The sequence below is a fragment of the Artemia franciscana genome, unplaced genomic scaffold (assembly GCF_032884065.1).
Source record: "Artemia franciscana unplaced genomic scaffold, ASM3288406v1 PGA_scaffold_89, whole genome shotgun sequence".
NCBI classification, from domain to species: domain Eukaryota; kingdom Metazoa; phylum Arthropoda; class Branchiopoda; order Anostraca; family Artemiidae; genus Artemia; species Artemia franciscana.
In genome coordinates this window covers 538325-564495 of record NW_027062717.1, presented here as the reverse complement: position 1 = coordinate 564495, position 26171 = coordinate 538325, and the positions used below count along the sequence as shown (strand labels likewise).

Below are 26171 nucleotides of genomic sequence, written 5' to 3'. Positions count from 1 at the left end.
TTTTGGTTTTACCTGCGTAACTTTTCAAATATATATCCAATAGCTAATGTCTCTATATCTTTATATACTATGTATACTTTATATACTTTTATATACTTATTACTTTATATACTATATCTTTGTAAAAGTTTGATATTTTTTATTCTTTTTATAGCAATAACAAAGTTGGACTAGAGAGATAGAAGACAAGGGGATAAATATGGAATTTTGCAATATTAGAAGGAACATTTTTGAAAATGACAATTTTTTCAAAATTTGTACGTATAGTAGAATCATGTATTCTGTTTGCATCAATGTGTCAATGGAGTTGCTCTGCCAGATGTTTCGTTTAATATTTTAATTTTGAGTGTTTCTAGCCATGAGAAAGAGCAGGAACTTCATCAGAACCAAATAGGAGTAATTAAGGAAAATTTATATAACGTATCTGAAAACCGAAATGCAATATTGTTTGAGTTCGTTTTCTGTGCAAGCTGAAAGGAAACAGAACGATGGAACCCAAAACCTTGAAAATGTTTTCTGTGTTTATCTAAGTTTTTTTATTCTCTGTGTAATTATTTAATTATGATGTATATGTTACCATGAAAACCAAAACTGAGAATTTTGATCGATGAAATGTTCGAAATTCTTTTTTTTTCTCCTTGGAGTTAGTCAGTTTTGTCAATTTTATGCAAGGTTTAATGGTGACAGGTTAGGTGAGCTTTTTAACTGAGATTTATTTTAACTAATTTAAGCCACCCTAACTTTAACTTTTACCATCAAAGCTAGTATAAGACTGACAAAGCTGAGTAGTAAAGCTGACTCAGTTAGTATTTTTACTATCAAAGCTACTTTTACCATCACTTTTACCACTTTTATCACTTTTACCAGCAAAGCTAGTATAAGACTGACAAAGCTGAGTAGTAAAGCTGACTCAGTTAGTATTTTTACCATCAAAGCTACTTTTACCATCAGTTTTACCACTTTTGTCACTTTTACCATCAAAGCTAGTATAAGACTGACAAAGCTGAGTAGTAAAGCTGACTCAGTTAGTATTTTTACCATCAAAGCTACTTTTACCATCAGTTTTACCACTTTTATCACTTTTACCATCAAAGCTAGTATAAGACTGACAAAGCTGAGTAGCAAAGCTGACTGAATCCAAGCAGAGAAAGTTAATTTCGGACTTTCACTGGTGAATCTCGACATTTATTAAATTTTGGTCTTTCACTGTAATTTTGCAATCTCTTGTAGGATTACCGCAGCGACTTTCTAACATGTTCATTCAGCTCCTGTTCAGCACAGGTACAATTCAAATAATTAAAGTTCACCCTGGCCAAGTTTAACCAATACAAATTATTCGGAATTTGCTAAATTCAAATAGTAAATTCCCAGTAACCCAGTAAAATTACAATTTTGGTTATTCAATATCTATTAGATTACCCAGTGATTATCACAGTCTCCTGGAATTATGTTCATCTCCAGTTAGAATTGATTCAGAGTGTTTTATTATGATATATAAACTGATGTTCTCATTTTTTCGTGTAGATTTGGATTGCTAATTTAATTTTTTGTTCAAGCTTAACCCGATGTATCATTGTCATCAATGGATTGTGATGATCTTTAATTATTTCTTTTAGGATACTGGAGCTTCAGGATGAGTTAGACAGCGCTCTTGGTTTCTGTACAAGTAGTCGGTTGCAAACTGCAAGTGCGAAAAAATCCATTGCTGCTGCCGGGCTTGAACTTGTCTATAAATACAGGAAAAAGAAACAGCTGATGTCCTTGTTGCAGTCACTTGAAGTAATCAAAACAATGGTAATTTGCATAAGAAAAAACTGATGGATTCTTCAGGGAGGGGTAGAGGGGAGTGAAAAGTGTATCTTAGGCCACATTGCATATTTTTCTGACAATTGTGTTATTTCTCACTACATTCGCCAAGAGAAAAATTGGTCTAGATTCAGGTATTTAAAATCTGATAATAATTTTGAAAGAATGAATTTTTATGCTAAAATTTTACAAATTTTCTAGAGGAGAAAGAAAAAGTATATCTTATGACGTCTTTTGACGTGTTATCTTATGACGTCTTATGACATATTAGCATATGAAAAAGTATATCTTATGACGGTAGTAGGAAATCCCCTCGCTCTGTGCATGTCCCACTGGCCAAACTCTGGCCAAAGATTTAAAGGGAAAAGTTTTTTTTTTTTGCTAGAATAAATAAAAATTAGATCGTTACAAATTTAATCATTTTGTATATTTTGGGACTCCAAAAGAACTGGGTGGGGGGGGGGGGGAAGAATAAGCACGAAGTTGCATTTGTATTGGTTTTGTTAGGTAACTTAAGCACATTTTCATTTTAAGCACTGTTATTTTCATTATTGTATGTGGGAAACAGTTCCTTTTTCCTGATCAAAAGGCATTAAACGATTTTTGAAATTAATAATTAGTTTTGCTACAGCTTGCTAGCTTTTGCAGCTCACGCTATTTCCCCGAATTCACCACGTATTTTTTTTTCATTCTAAGAAATGGTTGGACATTGGAACTTTTTGTCATCGAAATTATTATTGCCGTAGGATATATAGGATACTTAAAGATATAAATATATACTTCATATAAGAAATTGCTTAAAAATTCTTGAAAAAATTTGATAAATAACGCAAAGGTTATGGAAAAAAATATATTTTTCTGAATACTTTATTATTTTGTGTTAATGATAACGATCGAGCACAACATAAATTGACTGTCTGAAATTTTCAGCGCTCCTCTTGGTTGTGTCTATATTCCAGAGAACTTTAAAAACGTGTTCTTAAACACAACCAAATTGTGAGCAGTGCAACGGATTTAGTGTTTTGGATTTTTATTTTATGATATTATTTAGTTATATAATTTTATTATATAAATTCCATTATATAGTTTTATTTAGTTTTATAATTTTTTAACTTTATAATTCGATTAATTTTATTCCTTTTATAATTTTCATAATTTTATTTAGTTTTATAATTTTGCTATATAAATTTCATTTTATAGTTTTATTTTTATCGGCTATTGATCTACACAGTGGAACTGCGTGGCAGATGTGGCACCTAGAGATGTAGGATGCACCTGCTGGTGGAAAGTGGGAACCCCTCGTAAATAATACCAAACCAAACCACCACGTAAAAACCATTGTTCACTGAGCTAAGACTCTTAGGCTTCTCCCATCAAATAAAATAATTGAAACAACATTTTCCTCTCGAAATCAGTAATCTTTGTATTAAACCTTTCCCTTATCCTTTGTGAAATATTCCAAAGAAGATATTTCAGATTGGTTTGTTTTCAGTAAGACTCAACCTCCTTCTAAAATTAGTCTCTATTCAGATATTTATGAATATTTCAGATTAGTTTCTTTTCTTTAAGACTCAACCTCCTTCCAAAATTAGTCTCTATTCAGATATTTATGAATATTTTAGATTAGTTTCTTTTCTTTAAGACTGAACCTCCTTCCAAAATTAGTCTCTATTCAGATATTTACGAATATTTCTGATTAGTTTCTTTTCTTTAAGACTGAACCTCCTTCCAAAATTAGTCTCTATTCAGATATTTATGAATATTTCAGATTAGTTTGTTTTCTTTAATACTCAACCTCCTTCCAAAATTAGTCTCTATTCAGATATTTATGAATAGTTTAGATTAGTTTCTTTTCTTTAAGACTCAACCTCCTTCCAAAATTAGTCTCTATTCAGATATTTATGAATATTTTAAATTAGTTTCTTTTCTTTAAGACTCAACCTCCTTCCAAAATTAATTTTTATTAAGATATTTATGAATATTTTAGATTAGTTTCTTTTCTTTAAGACTGAACCTCCTTCCAAAATTAGTCTCTATTCAGATATTTACGAATATTTCTGATTAGTTTCTTTTCTTTAAGACTGAACCTCCTTCCAAAATTAGTCTCTATTCAGATATTTATGAATATTTCAGATTAGTTTGTTTTCTTTAATACTCAACCTCCTTCCAAAATTAGTCTCTATTCAGATATTTATGAATAGTTTAGATTAGTTTCTTTTCTTTAAGACTCAACCTCCTTCCAAAATTAGTCTCTATTCAGATATTTATGAATATTTTAAATTAGTTTCTTTTCTTTAAGACTCAACCTCCTTCCAAAATTAATTTTTATTAAGATATTTATGAATATTTTAGATTAGTTTCTTTTCTTTAAGACTCAACCGCCTTCTAAAATTAGTCTCTATTCAAATATTTATGAATATTTTAGATTAGTTTCTTTTCTTTAAGACTCAACCTCATTCCAAAATATGTCTCTATTCAGATATTTATGAATATTTCAGATTAATTTCTTTTCTCGAAAATTCAGCCTCCATCCAAAATTAGTTTCTATTCAGATATTTATGAATATTTTAGATTGGTTTGTTTTCTTTAAGACTCAACCTTTTCCAAAATTAGTCTCTATTCAGATATTTATGAATATTTGAGATTAGTTGATTTTCTTCATAACTTAACCTCCTTCCAAAATTAGTTTCTATTCAGATATTTATGAATATTTTAGATTAGTTTATTTTCTTTAAGACTCAACCTCTTTCAAAATTAGCTTCTATTCAGATATTTATGAATATTTTAGATTAGTTTCTTTTCTTTAAGACTCAACTTCCTTCCAAAATTAGTCTATTCAGATATTTATGAATATTTTAGATTAGTTTCTTTTCTTTAAGACTCAACCTCCTTCCTAAATATGTCTCTATTCAGATATTTACGAATATTTCAGATTAGTTTGTTTCCTTTAAAAGTCAACCTCCTTCCAAAATTAGTTTCTATTCAGATATTTATGAATATTTTAGATTAGTTTGTTTTCTTTAAGACTCAACCTCCTTCCAAAATAAGTCTCTATTCAGATATTTATGAATGTTTAAAAGAAATATATTTGAGAAAAGCTATTAATATTTTCCATGTAGTATGCTATATTTTTGCTAAAAACTATAACCTTCTTCCAGAACTCAATATTTTGTCAGGTTTGTGCAACATTTTAGTCTTTTAAAGAATGTGATAATTTGAATGAAATATGTATTTAATTTGTTAATATTTCAGTAAAAGTTTAATGTCAAAACTCAACATCTTTTAGAATTAACCTCTGTACAAACTATATACATTTATTTTTTTTTAATAAAATATAGTCAACAAAACATTGGATTGTTGTCTTGTATTACTTCAAGAATTGATTGTCAAGACGCACCCTTTTTAAAACTTAACCTTTTAACAGGCTATATACATTAAGTGTTGTTATTTTAGCATAATAACTCGAACAAAATATTTATTTATTAAGTTTGTTTTACACCAAGAAATAGAAATGCATATTCAGACCTAGATAATGGCAGCAGACTTTTCCTAGAGCTCCGGGCCTTCTTGGTGATTATCAAACAAGAGTCGAAACTCAAATAGTCAGCAATTGACCTCTTTTACAATTAAGCATAATTTACTAGCTATTGACATTACTTTCTGTCTTTTTAAGCATAACTATTGGAGAAAGACGTTTGTATAGTTTGTTTGTATTACAGCAAGAAACAGAATTGCATATTCAAGCTCAGATTTCAAAAGGAGACTTTGCTGAAGCGATACATCTACTTGCTGAATGTCAAAAAGTGTTACAACCCTTTAGTCACTTTACTTGTGTTGCCCAGCTGAACCTGAAACTGCAAGATACACTTATTATGGCTGAAGAGATGTTGGACAATGCATTAGCTAAGGTTTGCCCTTAAGTATTATATTCTACTGCAACCACTGCTACTGTCATTGCTATAACTACTGGTACTGCTACTGCTACTTAAAGCTAAGGTTGCTAAGGCGAGAATTTTGGGTAATATTGAAACGGTATTAAAATATATCAAAACACAGTGCGCCCACATAGGTTGTCAAGAGGATGTATCAGAAATGCTTTAGGAACGGTCTGAGGTATTTAGTAAAAACTTGTATCGTGTGTTCAAGATGTTGAAAAAAAAATAAAGGTGCTATGTGCATACTGCTACTAATGCTACTACTGCAACTACAACTATTTCTGCTACTTAAGCTAAGGTTATTAAGGTGAAGCTTTCCAGGAATATTTTGGTGGATGCTGAACTAAATCAAAACGGACTGTAATCATGTAGATTTTCAAAAGAGTGACAAAGCAATATCACAATAAACGGCTTACATTGTTAAATTAAACCTTTCGGGTAATTAAACCTTTCGATCTAAGTTGTGGCAGATTTTGAGTAAATGAACAGTATGCTCATTTCAAAAGCGACCAAAACAAATTTTATTTTAACTTTGATTTTTACCAACTTTTTATTAGGCGGTAGTTCACTATATACTTACTGATAACTATGTGCTAACTATTATCTACTATATGTTTATTGAAATGAGCATTTTGTGCATTGGCTGCTGTTATTCTAACAGCTGCTCTGTATTAGCTAGCTCATGATAACCAGCCGAGTAAATAAATGATAATGTAGATCAGTAAATAAAAATGGTTTTGATTTTAAATAAAGACGACTTGGCTTACGGTCTGCTAAAACTCAAGAAGTTTTGTAAATTGCACGCTTTGGGATTTGGAAAACTCAAAATTTGAATAGAAATCAATCTTGCCATTTATTCTTAATTGTGCTAAAGCACATGTGATCAACAAACCACCTACTGGTAACCAGAAAGAACTGCTGAAAGGGTACCATTTCGACAAAATAAGGACTTTCACTGTGGTAGGTTTTTAATAGAAGTGTAGTGCAGCCTATCTTTTAAAACTTAAATCAAGTTTTACTAAATCCAAATACGCTATGTGCATTCACATTATCGAAAGAGAACATCTGCAATATCTCAGGAACGGCTGAGGCATTAAGTTGAAACTTTCAGAGAATATTGAAGGCTATACAAAATTTTAAATTCTCCACATTTAAATTTTATTTTTTAAGTAAGTTTTTAGGGGGGATGGTTTGTCCTCTTCCTCATCGCTTGATCAGTCATAAGGTGGAATCTTGTTATCAAGACTAGTTATTAAGCACTAAATTTGCCATTTCCAATGTAAAACAAATATATGAAAACTGATAAAATATGAAAATCTAGGCTAAGTCTCGTTGGTAGAAGTAGATACCTAAACCGTTGTACAGATAGCTAAGATTTGAGAAAATTGAATCGTATTCAGTTGATTGTTGGAAACTCGGAGATAGAATACTGTGCCTGTCAACGTTGTTTATGACGTTTTTGATTTGATGGCTGATCTGAGGGTTTTCTGGGTTCATTGCGAGTTTTCCCATGGGCATTCATGTTATTAGTTACGTGGATTTTTTATAATAAGGAAAAAATAAAATTACTTATAAAACTCTGAACTCTCTGACAACCTACATGCAGTGTGCCAGTGTGCACACTGCACACTGGCACATAAATAAATTAATAATAAATAATAAATTAATAATAAAGTAATAAATTAATAAATAAATTAATAATAAACACTGGCACATAAATAAATTAAGCAGATGCTTTTAAGGTTACACAATTAACATTTATCTTGAAAAAGAAAGAAAAATTATTTTTTTCACTACTTGTGGAGCTAAGCTCTTTTGGCAAATAAGTCTTCTGTTTTCAGCATTGTGTGCCATAAGTTTTTCTGCTCCAAAAAAATATTTAATAGAAAAAGATAATATTCCCAATCTTTAAAGTGCCTATAGATAAATAAATAAAAATAATATCAGCCAGCAATTTTCAACAAATGCTGACCTAGCCTCAACATGCATCCAACAGGGAATGCATAATAAGCACATACAGATGCTTAATTAATGTTAAGCACATAGCTTAACAGATGCCTTAGCTTAGAAGAGGGTATTCAGCAGAAAAGAAAAAAAAAAGCAAAAACACCAAAACAAGCAAAAACCCATAAGGATTATCCTGTAGTTAGAATAAAATACAATGCTGTGTCGATTACAAGGTATATGGTAAATGTATAAATTATTAAGCATCTGTTAAGCATCTTCTAAGCTAAATCGTCATCACAAAAGAAAAAGGAGACAACGACCTATAAAAGACAGAAAGAAGAAGGAAAAGAAAATAAGGAAGAAAAAGAAGAGGAAATCCACAAGTGAATCAGAGAGTGAAGTAAATGAAGAAAATGCTTCGCTAAAACTCAAAGATAAAAAATTGAAGAAGGCTTTGTCCGCAATAGGTATATTTGAACTATAGAATATTTATTTATAATAGACCCAGACAGCATGTATTTTTACCAAGTTCTTGTCTTCAAGGCCACCTTTAAAGGTTTCTTTCTAGGTGCTTGAAATAGTTGACACAATCCGCCTTGTGGTAGCAAAAGTTTCGTATCTGCACTTTGAATTTCGAAAATTATATGGCAAAACTTGAAAAAGAGCAGAAAACATCGGTAAAAAATTGTCGAGATCAGTTATTGCATAGCTTTCACCGAAAAAGAAATATTTTTCTATTAACGTGGTTTTTGGCTAATAATCAATTGTAAATTTTTCACCTTTGTTTATTTCATAGTTTTGTTTTCTTCTTTCGTTTTCTACTTCTTTTTTAACTTCTTGTCTGTATTTTTTAACTTTTTTTCTTGTCAGTATGGATTTTTTTAAACTTATCGATCATTGCCTTATCATTACTGGGATGTAACCGGGAGGGGGGGGGGGAGGTCCATTAGATCCAAAACATTCACGGGAATTTAATGTATGTCTGTATGAATGAATTGACGAAGCATATTAGTTCCTCGGTGGATTTCAATTTGAACTTTATAAGTTCTTTTACATATTTCACCGCTGCTTTGTGCATGTTTTCCTGTTCTTCAGTTTAATTTTCAACAGGATTTTGTCAGGCTGCTATGTTTCAACGTTATCCTCTTTTCATTCCTTTCTTTGTGGCTTTTGAATTAATTTTAAAATATTTTACTGAACCACTCACTTTACTAAGCTTTGTTACGTCTTTGTGGAATAAAATTTTACAGCTTTTATTGGGATTTATAGATAAAAGTTAAAAAGCACCGATAATACTTTCGTTTTTATGCATGAAAATCTGAAAGAGTAAGAGGTCCAAGAGTTTCTGAGTCGTGTAACATAGAGCAAAAATTTCTTTGAAATATTTTTCAATTACTTGTAAAACGTATTTATGTATAATGCATTTATTTCACAAATGTATCTTCATTTTCAGGTTTGTGAAAACTTTAATACGTCTCAGTATGAACGAATTCAAGAAGCTTATGAGTCCCTTGGAAAAAGTCATGTGGCCCTTGACCAGTTATTTATGCATATGACTACTGCTATTCATACCGCAGCATTATCTGTGGTCAGTGGCTATGTGGTCCTGTATGGCTCGAGCATTGATGTAAATAAAGTAACATTCAGTGAGCTTTGCAAGGTAAATTTGTGTTTTTTATTGAAGACTAATAATTTTGTTGTGCGTACTTTAATAGGTGAATTGATAATTACATTTGGTCATTGGTTATTAATGTGCAATGATCCATCAAGATTCAACACTTGTTTACTATGGTAATGAATTAGTGTTAATTTTAAGAATTATGAGTGACGAAGTAGCCTTTTAGTTTGAGTTTTATATTTTATTTTTCTTTTGATCTCTGACAATTAAATGTAGATATATGTTTCAACATATTTTGCTGTCCAATATTTTAGCTTGTTGAACTTAGCTTCATAATATTTGAAATATGGTATTATCTCGTGGAGCAACACTACTTCTTTAGGCTTTCTAATTTGGGATGATGGAATAGAAAAGGAAATTTTCTCCAAAGTTTTAACAATTTTTGGAAGCTCTCTATAAAGAGATTTTTTTTTTCTAGTCTACTAAATCTTATCAATTTGAAAATGTTGTTTCTTAAATTCTTAGATTTAATCTATTTGGGGGTATGCAATATTGTGCTTGCGTATCTTTTGGGAACCTAGTGCATATTAAATGTATATCTTTTTGGCTTCCTTGAAAAACCGTGGAAAACTGTTTATCGAACTCACCAATTCCAATTATTTTCTCTTAATAGTGCTTGCATGTAACTGAACCCTTTGTAACTGAACTACTATTTAAATGAACCCTTGTGCAACTCAAACCCATTTAACTGAACCCTCTCTTAACTCAACCCCATTTAACTGAACCCTTTGTTTAAAGAAAGAAAAAGAAAAACATTTCTGGGTATCAAGTACTTTTTTGAAGTTCCCAAAAATGTGTTTCGGAATTAATCTTATGTGTTGAAATGAAAACAAATAGCATCTATTATTTACAGATCAGCATTGTTTTTGAATGAATTTTCTTTTACCTGGTAGTTTTCTCAAAATTCTTTTTGTCATCTTCCACTTACAATGGGGACTGGGAAGGTGAGTATCCAAGAGGGACTTTAAACACCAATTTATGAGTTTTCGATCATGGTAGACCTTTCAGAGGTACACCTTTCAGAGGTAGATCTTTCAGAGGTAGACCTTTTGTAGCTTCAACCCTTTACACTCCAGAAATGACACTAAAATTGCATCTGATACCAGCCATTTTATGATGGTGGTGTCGTCACAAAAACCTAAAAAGCGCGCAAATGTGAGCATTGGCTTTAAAATGACGTTGAACGTTTCTCTATTATGTTCTATTTGTACTGGATAAATAAAGCAGAAAAAGGAGACTTATCAGTGTTATCAGTTCTTTTTGAAAATTACCATAATTTTTCTTCCACAATAACATTTTAATATTAAGATGAATCTAGATAAAAGCTCTTCTTCCTGAATCCGCATTAACGGCGAAATTTTTCTCACGAGTTGTATTTTTTTAATGTGTTTTAAGGTTTTGGCTGCAATGGGCTGTCGTTTTTTTCTGTACTAGGGTTCAGCTATTGCTGCCACCATGGGATTCAAATGTGTTCGGGCCCTGGGCATGAAAAGTGTTGCTAGTTTTCTAAGATATAAGACAGAGGGATAAGGTGTTGTTTTTTAAAGGAGGGGAGGAATAGCTTTGCATTGATAGTATAAAGTAAAAAAAAAGGAGTGGAGGTACATTGGATTTCAATTTTCACGAGGGTTCAGTTAAACGGCATTTGGTTGAAATTGGGTGCAGTTTTCCGGGATTAAGTTGAATGGGGGTTCAGTGAAACTGGAGTTGAGCTAAACGAGGGTCATGGCGCATGGGGGGGGGCTTTGTTTAACGACGGTAAAGTGTCATGACAGTTTAGTTTTACAAAGGTTCAGTTGCACGAGTTTAGTTACACGCTGTTCAGTTACCAACGAAACCTTTTAAGAGAAATTTAATTTTGATCAAATTTTCTGAAATTTTGTGTGTCAACAAAACTTGAAAAATTGTTATGGTGGTAATTTAAATCCAGTCGTGCATTTTGGGTATCGGGACACAATCGGATGTCTATGGAGAGAGGGTGGTGGTTTTGTTGCTAAACTAAGGTCATTACTACATTCACCAGGAGAGTCTGCCAAATATCAGCCAAACTTAAATGAAACTAAGGTCTAACCTCATTTTCCTAGACTTTCCAGGGTTCTTTTTCATTCAAATTCTCAGCGAGAAGAAAGTGAAAAAGATTCCATAAATTCTTCAACTTCAGATGTCCACTAGAGGGGCTGCTGGATTCCAAACAGACTTGATGGGAAGTAAGAACATGTGTCTTAGTTGTCCATTTTTGGAGTCTTTACCCAATTTGACCACTCTGAAGTCTAAAGGTTGTAGTGGGGAGAGAGGCAAAGTTCTTGTTAACCTGAGTTATTGTCCTTACAAAATATACTGCGAGGTTTTCGAATCCCATTCCAACCGGGTGGGAATTGAGATATGGTTTTGTAAATGTGGCTTTTTGGGTCTGCATTCGCGTAACAGAAAAACTCACTGGTGGAAAATCATTGCGAAAGCTTGCTCCTGGAATGCTCGATCTAGGAAAACCTGTTCTCAAGGAAACTAGCATGGTAAATACCACCCCACGCAGACACACAAAAATCCCCTTGTAAACATACTCCAAGAAAAACTAACCCCTTGAAAAACCGTACTGGAAACCTTGCTATTGGAATTGTTGCATCCAAAACTTTTGAAGAATTACAAAAAACTCGCACCAGGAAAAAAACTACTCAACCTCCTTCAAAGGGAAACTTAAACTTTGGATACTTGCCCCCCAAAGTGCCTACCAGATTTTTCCATTAAAAAAGAAAAAAAAATATATAAATCTAGTGGCCACTCTGTGGGCATCTTTACTTGGAAATCCCTTGATTGACTCTAGTGTCTTAACTCTGATAGGTTCAAGGTACATGAACCTATCACCTGACCTTTTGTCGTGCTGCGGTATTGTTGGTTTTTGTTTAGAAAAAGAATGGGCTTGACGGAAAACCTTTAGTAAATTCATTTATACCCTGAACTTTGCCCATCACATTATATAGTGGTGACACAGCTTATGAACATTCAAAAATTTGGACCCAAGTGCAGACCATCTGCAGAAGTTTTCTCTGGAAATTTGTTGAAGACGATTGATTTGTCCGTAAAGAGATCGGACCCGTAAAGCAGCTTATTGCCATAACGCAACAATTCTGAGTTGGCAAAGCCACTTAGAGGATTTCCTTTCAAATCTGTCTGTTGACTTATATAGGTGTCTCTTCAGTCTGAGTATGCCTACATAATTATCATTATCTACATGATCATTTTCATATATGTTTTTCAATGGTGAGCTTTGCGGGGGGGGGGGGGGAGAGGGGGCTCTGGGGCGGGGGGGGGCGAGATTTCCATGGGAGTAAGTTTCTTGACTAGAGTTTTCCAGCAGTGGGTTTTCGTAGTACCTTGGATCTAATCTGACTTCTACGGGATGGTCGGTGGGACGGATGAAAAGCTTAAAAATTCATTTAATCAGGACATCTCCCCATAGAGGCGTCAAGCCTCAACAAAACTTGATTAGAAGCCAGAGGTAGTCTCTATCATGTAGCTTTTTAGGGTCCAGGAAGGGTATGCCTAACTCCCTTTAACCCGGAGATGTACCAGGAGAGGCTTATGGATAGAACCCAAAAAGGGATAATTACTTGTGACTTAGATAAGGTTTATTCAGAAAGAATTAAGCAAAAAGTATATAGATAATATTAACTCCACAAAGGATCCCAGCTAAGACTTTCAGGAGTTAATGACCAATTTGATATATATATTAAGGGGGAAAATGTTCTTAAATTCTAGCTACCAGAATAATATCTATCAAAATTGGTCATCGGCTCACTGTCTAATTCAGTCACAAGCTATAGTTGGAATCTAATTTGTTAGTAAAATCGTTCTTTTGAACTGTATATTTGAAGTCAAATCTTCAAAGAATTTCCATTTTAAAGTTTAGAAATGTGTATGTTTAATGAAATATAACGATACGATATAAATTCTAGTTCTCGAATGCCCTTAAAAAGAATTATCTGAATATTTTCCCTTGGCTATATTTGTTTTTTGAATTATCACTCAACAATTCTAAAATTACATTTTTATTTTAGTCACTGTTTCTGAAGCGTATAAATAATTTATGTTGTATATTATTAGAAAGCCGTGCCTGAGTCATGCGTGCCATGTCTTCTTGATTTGTGTCGATCAATGTGGACACTAATGTTCAACTTCAACCGTGTTATAAATTGGCATCTTTCTAATAATATACTTGGCAACATAGCTTTAAATGACCATCAGTCTGACGATATACCAAGTAAGTTTATTATCTATTCACTTTTGGAATGATTTCTCTTTCTTAAAATTTCTCATTATCTTCATTATAATCGGAATTTTTTTTTTTTATCATTTAAAAATAAATAGTTACAGCATACCAAGATGAATCAAAGAGACCTCACATCTTACAGTATAAGGTGTCAGTTAAAATCGTCTTTTTAAATTTTCTAATTTTGGAAAGAATATAGACCTCAAATCTTTCAGTATTAGGTGGCAGTTAAAATCGTGTTTTTAAATTTTATAATTGTGGAAAGAATATAGACCTCACATCTTGCAGTATTAGGTGGCAGTTAAAATCGTCTTTTTAAATTTTCTAATTGTGGAAAGAATATAGACCTCACATCTTACAGTATTAGGTGGCAGTTAAAATTGTCTTTTTAAATTTTCTAATTGTGGAAAGAATATAGACCTCACATCTTACAGTATTAGGTGGCAGTTAAAATAGTCTTTTTAAATTTTCTAATTGTGGAAAGAATATAGACCTCACATCTTACAGTATTAGGCGGCAGTTAAAATTGTCTCTTTAAATTTTCTAATTGAGGAAAGAATATAGACCTCACATCTTACAGTATTAGGTGGCAGTTAAAATCGTCTTTTTAAATTTTCTAATTGTGGAAAGAATATAGACCTCACATCTTACAGTATTAGGTGGCAGTTAAAATAGTCTTTTTTAATTTTCTAATTGTAGAAAGAATATTCCAAAAACTGGGCAAGTAATTAACTCTGTCCTCGAACCTTTGCATCCGCATTTTGTCTCCCTCCAAGTTTAATGGTTGATGGCTTGTTTGCTCCAGGTAAACTTAATATTCACGAGGCATTTACCTCCTATTTTGCAAAAAGTAGGAAAACTACTGCTTTTTCAGTAAACTTCCGTCTTTTTAAGCCTGATTTCTTGGTACAAATTTCTTGAAGTGGATCGCCTTGAATCTAGTTTCGGATATTAAGATGAGTAGACTTTTGGATGGGTTAAAACGTTCAGCTTCTTCTGGTCCTGATTGTATACCCACCAAGATGGTCAAATTCATTTTTTCAATTATCTTTCCCTTGTCAAGTCTTTTAAATCTGTCTTTCGAGAATATAATTTTTTCCAGTTCAATTAAGGGAGTTGATTGTTTTATGTATAGTGATTGTTTTATATATAGGCGGACTCTTGAGTGATTCAGCTTATTATTGGCTGATATTTAATAAAAATTCTTGTATTTGATAATTTATTGCGTATTTTTAATAAATTTTCTTAGAAAAGACTATATTAATCTGTTTTTTTTCCTTTTTAGAAGTAAAGGATTTTTTTCATAGTTTCTGCTTGGATTCCGAGCAGATCGCTCCGAGCGATACTCTTTTAAGTTTCTGCTTTATGTTAATGACTCAGGTCTGATTTCTACCTCTTTATTTTTGGGTGTCTGAGAAGCCTTTGATCCCTTAACCCACAAATCTCTACTTTTTAAATTATCTCATTACATATAAGAAGGAACTCCAGTGCTTGGTTTGATTCTTATTTGTCTGGTAGGGTTGTTATCGTGGATTCTCTTTTTTCATCTCATTGTCTCAAATTGAGTTTGGGGCTCCACAAGGCTCAGTTCTAGGGCCAGTTCTATTATTAATTTATGTTAGTGGTCATATTTTTACAGTTATGGACTAAAAGCAAACAGTTTATTGTCTATGTTACCCTGAATCTTTCCTTGCTCACAAATGTTGATCTCTATGAACTGGTGACGGCCTTTGCTGACGACTGCATTCTTTGCACTGCTGTCAGAACAAGGTCTGATATCCGTATTAAGTTGACTTGGTTGGTTGACTTTTTAAGTTCATTGGTTGAGAGAGTAACTCTGTGATTCGATGCTAACCGCCTAGTATTTTATGTCGCTACACCGATCCACCGTATTTTCTTGTGAATTTTTCAGGTTTAACCCCAGATTTCGGATAATCATCTTTCAAGGGGATTTTCTCAGTGGTTCCTGGCTATTTAACTTGATGAGAGTCTCTCCCCCTGGCATCATATTAGTAGATTTAAAATGAAGATATTGAAGAGTTTTGGAATTCTTTGGAAATTCAAACCCCTTTTTCATTGATCGATTCTAAAAATTATTTTTCAAAGTTGAATTCAGTCTTACGTCTCTAGTTACCCCATAGATATCAACATTGTCTTTACTCCTGATATTAATCTCTAGGGCCTATGAAAAAGTAAGGAGCCTTATCCTTGATACAATTAGTTTTGTTTATAAGACGTTGCTTAGTTTGAATTCGCTTTACGTTGTTTCATTCGTTTTTATTTCAATTTCACCGTGATGTTACTGCGGCCCTTAAGACTAGACGACCTCTTGTCTGTGACCATTCTACATATCATATTCGTAATTATAAAGATATTCGGATTCCATTCAGTACATCACTCAAGTCATATCATATTTCAACCCCTTGACTGCTTGTGAGTCTGCCTGCAATACTTGCATGAGTTACGAGAAAGTGTCTGCCTGCAATACTTGCATGAGTTACGCGGAAGTGTCTGCCTGCAATACTTACATGAGTTGTGTGGAAGTGTCATTCCTTTGGTGCCTTTAAAGAAATTTCAACAACATTTTTGATCTTTGGTTAAGTTTTTTCTTTTCTTTAACACTTGCATGTAGTTGTTGTTTCTGGTTTAAGTTGAAATTGTATGTTTTTTGTTTTTTTATACTGATACGGCACTTTGCTTTGATATTGTTTATGGCGAGCAGTCAGTGGTTGGCCGCCGATTGGTATTTTCATTTTTAGTGTATGTTTTGTGAATGTTTTTTATTGTCCTTTTTGCCCTTTTCTCTCTTTTTTGTCCTTTTTTACTTTTCTTTACTTTTTACCCTTGCATTCCTGGCCATTGAGCCGTGAGAATTGTGGGGGGGGGCTTTATAAAATAAAGGCTGAGAAATGTAATATCAATTCAGTCTCAACTATAGATCAGTTACGAAGTTGCTCGAACACTGTTAATGCATGTTCTTCTCAGTTATGTCTCAGTTATTCCCCAAAGCTGTTTAAACATTATCATCAGTGATACTCATTATAATCGAGATAATATCCCTATTTGAACCCCATTTTTACTTGAAGGTGAGATGTTCACTCTCAAGCTTGTCTTTTAGCATAAAATGAATGTCGCATAGCATGTCATTTTTCCGAGGAGGTCATAACCATCGCTTGCTTTCACCTCTTATAAATTTTGTTCTTGTTATGTTCTGTACTGCTTACATTTTTCGTGAGAAAGATATAATAATAAATATAAATAATAATAAAAATAAGATAAAATAAAATTTATTTTGAAAATTCTATTACAAGCTCTAATAATTTGCTTTTATATTTAAGTAAAGGAAAAGCCGAGACAAAAGTTAAAAAATAATCAAACAAGAAATCAATCAAACATAAAAACGGTCAATAAAAATTTCATGCAAATTAGTTAAAAATAACATTAAAAAATTCCTTGTCCAAAAACTAAAATTAACTTTGTACCATTAATGGCAAGAAAACGGAGGGAAGGGGGGGGGGATAAAATAATAATTTTTAACAAAGGACTGTCACAATCTAAAAAAAATAAAATAAATTAGACGAACTTGCATTCCAAGTCAGATACTGCAAAAATCAAACGAATTCAAATCTGAAAGTCAAATCATCAAGAATACGAGAAGAATTAGAAATACTGACAAGTAAGTAAATGACTGTGCAAACGAAATGATTAAAGAAACATAGTCAAATGAGCCTCACAAATGGGCAAAAACAAAAATGGCACTAGACAAAAGGATGAATGTCTTTGTAACCATACATGATCAACTAAAAATAAGAGACGAAAGGGTTGTTTTTGACTCGGAACACATATCAGGAATTGTTAACGGGCTCCAAAATAAAGAGGGTGAAACTTTATCGGAACCTCTCTTAACAGCATGGATCGGAGAGTAAGTCAGAATTGCTAATGAGACTAAAAGCGGGGGAATCGGAGTCTAGAGGTGTATTTAATTTGGGGGAAATGTCCTCAGTACAGGGAGTAGAAATAGTAGACTTAGCAAAAGAAAAACACATTTTGTTCTTCATTTCGTTTAAGGTGGTAATAAGTTCGACCCTAAGGAGAAGGAGTACAGGATTTTGCTGTTTTTTTTATGGTCTTGAGGAAACAATTCAGTATCGACTCAATTTTGTCGCTTTGCTAACTTCAAAGCTACGAATGCCAGGCTAGACATACATTTTTCAATAGCCGCCTGATAAAGGATCAGTAAAGGCAGAGAGAATGCATCTGTGGCACAGTGGAAGTAATATACAGTAGCGAAAAGTCCTATACTCTCCATTGAAAATTTTTGACACATATCTAAAACCACACAAGCTTCACGCGCAACGAAATATGTTTCCAGTAGAAAACCAAATAGCAACTGAAATTATGGCTCTGACGGTTTGAGAAACTTCCCTAATTGCGCGTTATGAAATGTGTATCATGTTTCGCTACTGTATATTACGACTACTATGATCTTGAGGCAATTAAATTCATTTAGAAGTTTAAACAAGGTTATTGATTCGTTTGCTTGTTGAATAAAATTTGAAACATGCATGTCCTACTTAAGATTATTTAAAATTGTAACACCAAGAAGTTAAATATGTTTCACCATCATTTCGGCTGGGATTGGGTCAACAAAAACACGAGTAATTTCATAAATTTTATCGTCATTATATGTGATTTATTGGGATTTATTTTCGTGTTTAGATTATTAGTTTCTTCTTAAACATGGATTAAGATTTCAAGGGGTTTACTTTTGATGTCCCTATGGCACACTTCAAGGATCGACAAGTCTTCTACATATCTCCTTCTTTGAGGGAATACTCTGCAAATTTCATTAACTACTTCTAGGAATAAATTAAATTTCACAATGAACAGGGAGGGGTTCAGGTGATTTTTTCTTTTTTGTATTGCGAAATTCATGATCCATTTCAGAGGAGCGACAGGACGATATTTACTGAGAGAAGGCGAAGTTCAAGGTTATCCAGCAAGAAATGAATTAGGATTTGTGGTCAGCCTTGCTTATAGCACTTCCGAGATCAACTAAGACAAGGTTTAAGCAAACGTTTTATTTTTATAGATTACTAGCTGTTGATGTGGTGCAAAGCGCCACGCCAACACCTGGTTGGTGGTGGCGCTTCGCGCCCCCCAAGCCCCCCCCCCTGCGAGCCATATTAGTTACGCGCCATTGTAGTTGTGTCCCTGTGTCCCACCTGTGAATATAGATAGATATATATATGTTTTTAACTACGTAAAACTTGCGAATATACAATATTCTTCGCTGTCCCATTGTCTGTGCATATAAATAGATTGTCAGGTTTACCGACTCTTGAACATGCAACATATAATTGTCCATGGGAAAACAATCCGTATTCAGATCTATACCGCATTTTTCTAATGATTGCCCTTGGGCTTTGTTCATGGTAATTGCTAATCAAATATTCCCTGTGTTCCCGTCGTCATTTATATATCCCCCATGTGCCCTTCCGGCGTCCCCGTTGTAGTTGTGTCCCTGTCGTCATTTGTTTCCCGGTGTCTCGGTCTGTAATTTCTCTTTGAGTGTCCCGGTCGTCATTTATATTCCCTGTGTCCCGCTTGTCATTTGTGTCCCGGTCTGTAATTTCTCTTTGAGTGTCCCGGTCGTCATTTATATTCCTTGTGTCCTGGTGTCCCGGTCTGTAACATACGACAATAGATCAATTGTGTTGTAACTTTGTTCACGATCCCGTTCTACACATGTAGAAATAGAAGCAGTACGATTAGGTGAAGGCATTCTCAAATGCTTGAGAAGTTTGTTTGCAATAGATAAGCACAAATCTTCAATCATAACTAAAGTGCAGTTATAAATTTCTGTTGTAAAGTCCAAGGTCATATCTGACCTTTCTAGCCGTATTCGGTGGAGTATATTCTCGGCCATTTGCGATTTGTATATCTCCCATAACCCTATAAGAGATGAAGAAGAGCAACTTTTGCCGGAAGACACGGGCCGTAATGTCATGTCTATGAACCGGCGATTGTCCAGGATGTAAAAGCTGTTGTATCTAATCCCAAGATGGATTATATGTAAAAGTAATAAATAACGAATCATTAATCTATAGGCATAATATTTCATTGCGCTGCATTTCTTATCCATTTCTTTGTTAGTGGCAGGATTTATCAATTTAATACTTAAGTGATAGCCGTCGGCTCCATCCCAAAACATGATAGGATATTGTAGGGCATCGTAGCATCGATGAGTTTGAGCAATTCTTGTCAACTGATTGTTTCGCCTATAAAGAATACTATCTTGAGGTAAGAACTGATCACCGACCATAACGATTGCCACTTCGTTGATAGTTGCGTATCAGTAGGCATCAATTCGATTGCTGTTTTGAACAGAAGCACTAAATTATTATTTTTGTGGAAAAGATGTTGCAACTGGGAAACGACAGTCCTTTCAACGTCGTTTTTTTTTTTTATCATCGGTATCACTTTCAAGTTGTTTGGTTTGTTTTACCTTGGCTTGTCTTTCGTCACTATGAAATATATATCGCCAAACCTTTTTTTTTTTAAACTAAAATCTGGTAGGCATTGATGACCTTATACTAAAATTTTGCTTTGAATTAACTATTTCAGCAGCTTCCTCGGCTGTTTTTTTCTGTCATTTTAAAATCTATACTAAAACTTTCTCTTTGAAACGCCTTCTTATATACTTATAATGACGTCATATACAAAGCCTTGGACGTCATATACAAAGCCTTTGATGTCATATACAAACATACAAAATACATACATGACGTCACAATGCTCAATCCTTATAATGACGTCAGTGGACAAACATGACGTCAGTCGACAAATAACTTATTTTTACATATATAGATTTAAGATAGTATGTACAGAATGCACAAAGTAATTGCTGGTGGAAGTTTTACTGAAATTACCGAAATGTCGGATGTCAACATATGAAGTTATTTTAACTCTAAGTTAGTCTCAAAGGAAACATTTATATAATCTTGAAAGGAGCAATTGTAGTGGGGCATACGTTGGTGAAACTTAGTAGATTTCTTTGGGACAAATGTTAGAAAACCATATCTCCAGCAACTTAGAAATTTAACAAATTTGGTAATTTGGTTGAAAACATTTAATAGAGGATCATTAATTTTGTCTGAAAAGGCTGTAGTTAAATAAATTGGGTTGTCCTAGAGGCAGGTGCTTGATTTTCTAAGTTTATGAATTTTATTTGTAACATCAGAGGGAGAAATTGTGGGTAAAGAGGTATTGGAAGAAATAATTGGACTTGAGCCAATAAATGGGGAGACTTTAAACAATTGAAGCAGTATACAATTTCAGATCATTAGCGGACGCATTTGGGGTTTAAAGAACTGCAAATTAATTCCAGGAGGTTTTCCCCCAGTATCTCTTTAATTTTCCTTTACCTATACTTGGGCTTATTGGAATTAAATAAAAAAAAACTAGTTTTTTAAACTGAAAGTAATGAGCGACATTAAAACTTAAAACGAACAGAAATTACTCCGTATATGAAATGGGTTGTCCCCTCCGCAATCCCTCGCTCTTTACGCTAAAGTTTGACTCTTTGCCACAATTTTACTTTTTAAAACAATTAAAAACTTCAGCGTAAAGAGCGAGGGATTGCGGAGGGGACAACCCATTTCATATACGGAGTAATTTCATATAGGGATTGCGGAGGGGACAACCCATTTCATATACGGAGTCAATGCGATGGTGTGATTTTCGTTAAGATTTTTTTACTTTTAGGGGGTGTTTCCCCCTATTTTCCAAAATAAGGCAAATTTTTTTAGGCTCGTAACTTTTGATGACAAAGATTAAATTTGATGAAACTCATATATTTAGAATGAGCATGAAAATTCGATTCTTTTGATGTATCTTTTAGCATCAAAATTCCGTTTTTTGGAGTTTCGTTTACTATTGAGCCGGGTTGCTCCTTACTACAGTTCGTTACCACGAACTGTTTGATATTGATCTTCACCTTCATTATTGTAATACAGAAAAGCCGTCTTTTTAAAATAATTAATTTTGGAGACTTGCGGTAAAGATTTTTTGTTTGATGCACAGGAGAGCGATTTTTAGTGGCTATTCAAGAGCCAAAAATTTAGAGGCTTGTGTCAGTTTGGGTCTATAAATGGATTACGTAAATAGTAAAGGATTCTTTTACTTCAGCCAGAGGAGATAAGAGTAGGCTAAAGTGGTAACTGCCACCTAGGAGGGGTAGAGTGGGGAGGGGTTTGACAAAACTTGATAGATTGGTGCATATTGTATCAAGAATAGTTTTGTCTTTGGTATTTAGGACTTTTATATGATTTGTTTTAAATTAAAAATGCTACGGTAAAGACAAGTTTTATATCGTTTGTATCACCTAATAGAAAAATTTTTAAATTAAAATTACTGTGGTAAAAACAAGTTCACAAAATAGGTTCACGACATCACATAATAGGAAAATTTCTATATTTGTTTATTTTGACAGAACATAGTCAGCACTAGCATGTAGTCTTTAATAAAATTTATTCTGTCCGCAGTTCTCTGATCAGGAGAATAATCAAAAGAGCACTGTACAATTAGGATAAAAGGACGCTTTTAAAATTCAGGATGAACATAGACCCACGTTATTTCATCAGAGGGCGCTAAATATTGCATCGAGATTTCAGTTGGACATGAATCATTATGGACCGGGGAAAAAACTACGCCGTCTTTCTGATCCAGAGGGGGTTTCGGGTCTGAGTGTAATAAACTGAGAAAAAGTATTAGTTTTTATCATGTTTGAGCTTGGAGCCTTTACTTCAACAATATCAATTATATCTATTCTATATATTTTTGACATAGAGTCTAAATTTAATAAGTTTTTCAAAGTTAAGACTCAGTGTTGCTCGGCAAAAGTGTTGAGAATTGATAACGGCTTGTTAAGATATAATTGTGTTGCGAGAGCAACACTTTGGATTTGTCGTGTTTTTTTTTTTTTTTTTTTTTGTTCTTAGCACCCCGATTTCAGCTTATTCCTAGAAAGTGGTAAGGGTCTAACCTCTGCGGTTTTTACGGAAATTGTGGACCTTAGGCCGGATTGATGAATATGACTTTACATTTTGGAAAGCTTCGTAGAACTCTTGCCTGGGGCCAAAAAGGATGGTTTTTGCTTGTCCTTGAGCCAGAGCCTATAGTGTGTGAAGTGAAGAGGAGTTGTATAGCCTATGTCAGAGAGGACTATCTGAAGTTATGCAGCCAAGCTTTCGTTTCATCAAATCATGTTTCTGCTTTCGAGTGGAAAGCTCCGTTCTAGCAGGCAAGCAGGCAGGCACCAGTTTCAAATTGAAGATGGACTAAAATCTATAAGTGTTAAATATATGCGACAGTTACCCTGCCCCACAGCCAATATATCTTCTTTGAGTGATAAATAGAAAAATTTAGAGAAGCAAAAAAGCGGCATTTTCCCACGGGTCCGAAAGTGCTGCCATCTATTGTTTCTACCCATTTCTGTTCGTGATTTCAGCTGGGTTTATCATTCGGTTTTTCGCACTTGGGATTGCGGTAGAGAAATGGTATCAGATGTGCCTCTTAAACTTTAAAAGTTCTCTCATTGCTAAAGAAATTAGAGTTTATCCTTTGCTCCTTTCTAAGTGATGACGTTAGAAAGTTGGCCTACGGCAAAAAAGTCAACTTTTGAACTAAGACAGATAGATTTTTTTTTTCGACGGCAGTCGATAGCGTTTGATGAGCTGATCAAAGTATATGTCATCCATTTTTTTGTACAAAAATTCCTTCATGAGATATACCAGTTTGAAAGTTTAAAGGGGTTGACAACTTCAGTAGTAAGGTACACACTGAAACCAAAAATAGGCCGATACTAATTGTGAGGCATATAGGGGAGTTGTAAGCAACAGTCGGCTGTTAGCTCATAATCATCCTCGGCAATGAGGGGTTCGCAACTCTTACTAATTGGTGTACCTATTTTTTGTTTCCGTTGTATTTGATGGTAAGACCAATTTGGTTCCAGTGGTAAGACATGTAGGGGACTTGTAAGTAATAATCGGCTGTAAGGCTACAATCATCTTTAGCAATGAGGAGTTTGCAACTTTTGCGAGTTGGTGTACCTAGTATGCATTTTAGCATCCTTACAGATTAAAAACTTCAGCGTTTAGTCGCAGCGAGGAAACAAAACCAAAGTGTTGCTCTCGCAACACTTTACTCGGCGAAGCCGAGCAAAGGTTGCCGCAACACCTCACGTTGCCCATGCAACGTAGATCTAGTTTTTACATATTTACTATTTGGATTCATAACAAGGTTCGTATTGGGGTAGTCAGAACAAGAGACGGGGGAACCACATTTATTTTTTTTGGGATAATGATTAGAGTCGATTATAGTAGTCGATTATAGTAGTAGATTTAGAGTAGAAGGCTAAACTGGGCCTGAGGAGAAATGGGGACATAGGAAAACTTTTCGGTGTTAAATTATCATCATGACAGAGGTCTGAGGATGATTTTCTACAAGGAAGGCAAAAGAGAATTTAATAGTTGATATGTTTTCCCTGTAGGAAACACGAGAGAACTAGTTGCATCAGTTATGAGTTTATTCAAGTCATCAAAGTCCCTCAAACCTGGTATTTATGTAAGGGATTTACATGTACTGGCGCTAGTTGGAAATTTAAACAACAGTAACCATGTGATGGTAGCATTGTGGGTTAGGAGGTAAAAAGTGGTGGGATTTTACGGGAATAGGGCAAGACGAAGTTGAATCGAGAAGGTTCTTGATAGGGAGATAGACGAAGGATGGTAAAGATAGATGGTGCTAGAAAAGGGAAGTAAAATAGAGTGTCTGGGAGGAGAGGGGCTGGGATTATCGCAGAAAATGAAGGATGAAGCCCCAAACTGAGAATTAATCAGTATCAGGTATAGAGGAGGACATAATAGGAGATAAATGGAACTCGACCAGGAGGAGGTGGTCGAGGATTCCTTTTGTTTTCTTCTAAGAAAAGTCGAGTTTTGAACTTATCCTCCGCCACTGCTGATACACGACTTGTCGAAACACGATAAAATAGGACAACGGTTAAAATGATCAAAACTGCACTTATCAGAGATGCAAATACCCGAAATAAAATTAAGACAAATATGTAAAAACTTGAACTGGTTACAAAACCTGCAAAAGCCATGATTAAAATGGTTACAAGTTTTCTGTTCTTTTGTGCTTATTCTCTGGTTATTATGATAAATATTACTGTGTACTACTGCCAGCTCTCAGTTACTTTATTATCAAAACTGTTTAAGACTTGTCAAATGTGATACAACAGGTTATTTAATTTAAAAATTTTGGAGTCTTTTAAAGCTCTTATTATGTCATGAAATAGTGTTGATCAGGTATAATGAATGTCAACGGATACGTTGGTTTTTCACAACAATAATCTTTCCTCTATATCAAATTCTTGCTGGTCAACTTGCTGAAATCCAAAAAATCTTAACTTCAGTTTAAAGTTTGCGAATTGGAAACACTGGCAATAAAAGAGGAAGTAGATTCGAGCACCGAGCTATTAAGTGAGTCATATTTCATGGACAGTTATGTGAGATAAATCTCAAAAGTTTTGAATCTGGATAAAAGTATAATAGGAAATAAAGATTTATAGAGAAGAGACATTTTATTGCTTTAAGACCCCTTTATAAATTTACAAAGAATACAGCAAAAAACCGTAGCGACTTACGAGCAACAAATTAAGCTTAAAAGAAATTTAGAGATTCTTTTTCTTTTCTTTTCTTTTTTTTTGGGGGGGAGGGGCTTTGGTGTGAATACTCTATCTATTAGGAAGATGACTGCGTTCCTTTGATTCTCACCTCTTTTTGCTTAAGTTATACTAGTGTTTTCATTAAAGTATTTTAGAATGATGCTATCATAGATTTCGATCACAAATTTTTAATCGATCACGGGTTCACATATTCTTACGATTATTTGGTAAAAATTCATATACTTTCAGGGTAAAGAGTTGCATACTTTCGGCAGAACTTAATTTGGTAATATTGGTACGAAATTCTTTTCTGATCTAGCTACAAATAATAATAACAAGGAACAGTACCATTTCAACCCCTATTCAAACTCTTCCAGGTATGATATTCGCTACCATAATAGGAGCATCCTAGCCCCCATAATAATGCTTAAGTGGTTTTCGAGGAATTTCCTCCTGAAAATCACCCCTGCCCCTCCTGTGGTAATTTGCCGTGGAATATACCCCCTCTGGAAAGCTCCACGCCAACTTTGGCCTTGAAACTTTCACTCTTGAATTCTCAGACTTGAATAATTGGGTCGAATAACGAACTTTCTTTAGTAATCAACTTTTGTTTCTAGCCCCCGATGATAGAAAAACCTCCAAAAGTATTGATGATACTAGCTATACGGAACAGAAGTTGAATTACGGCAAGTCTCGAGTATGGCAAGATATTCAAACTAAACTGAAAGATTTTCTGCTGTCTGTAGATGTCTCTGCATTCCGTATTGAGGAGCTTCTTAGTATTCTGGACATCATTAGAAGGTTTTA

General features: G+C 33.9%; 1 protein-coding gene across 6 annotated transcripts in view; it reads left to right on the top strand.

Moving 5' to 3' along the window:
- LOC136042247 (syndetin-like) overlaps positions 1–26171 on the top strand; it is a 146725-nt gene that overhangs the window by 39189 nt on the left and 81365 nt on the right. For 5 of the 6 annotated variants that reach the window (XM_065727189.1, XM_065727186.1, XM_065727187.1 and 2 more), the window contains exons 5-9: positions 1617–1794; positions 5526–5714; positions 9142–9348; positions 13468–13624; positions 25982–26165. In XM_065727189.1, coding sequence (XP_065583261.1) covers positions 1617–1794; positions 5526–5714; positions 9142–9348; positions 13468–13624; positions 25982–26165 — 915 coding nt within the window. The remainder of the gene's footprint in view (positions 1–1616; positions 1795–5525; positions 5715–9141; positions 9349–13467; positions 13625–25981; positions 26166–26171) is intronic. The other variant, XM_065727191.1, reaches the window with a different exon arrangement.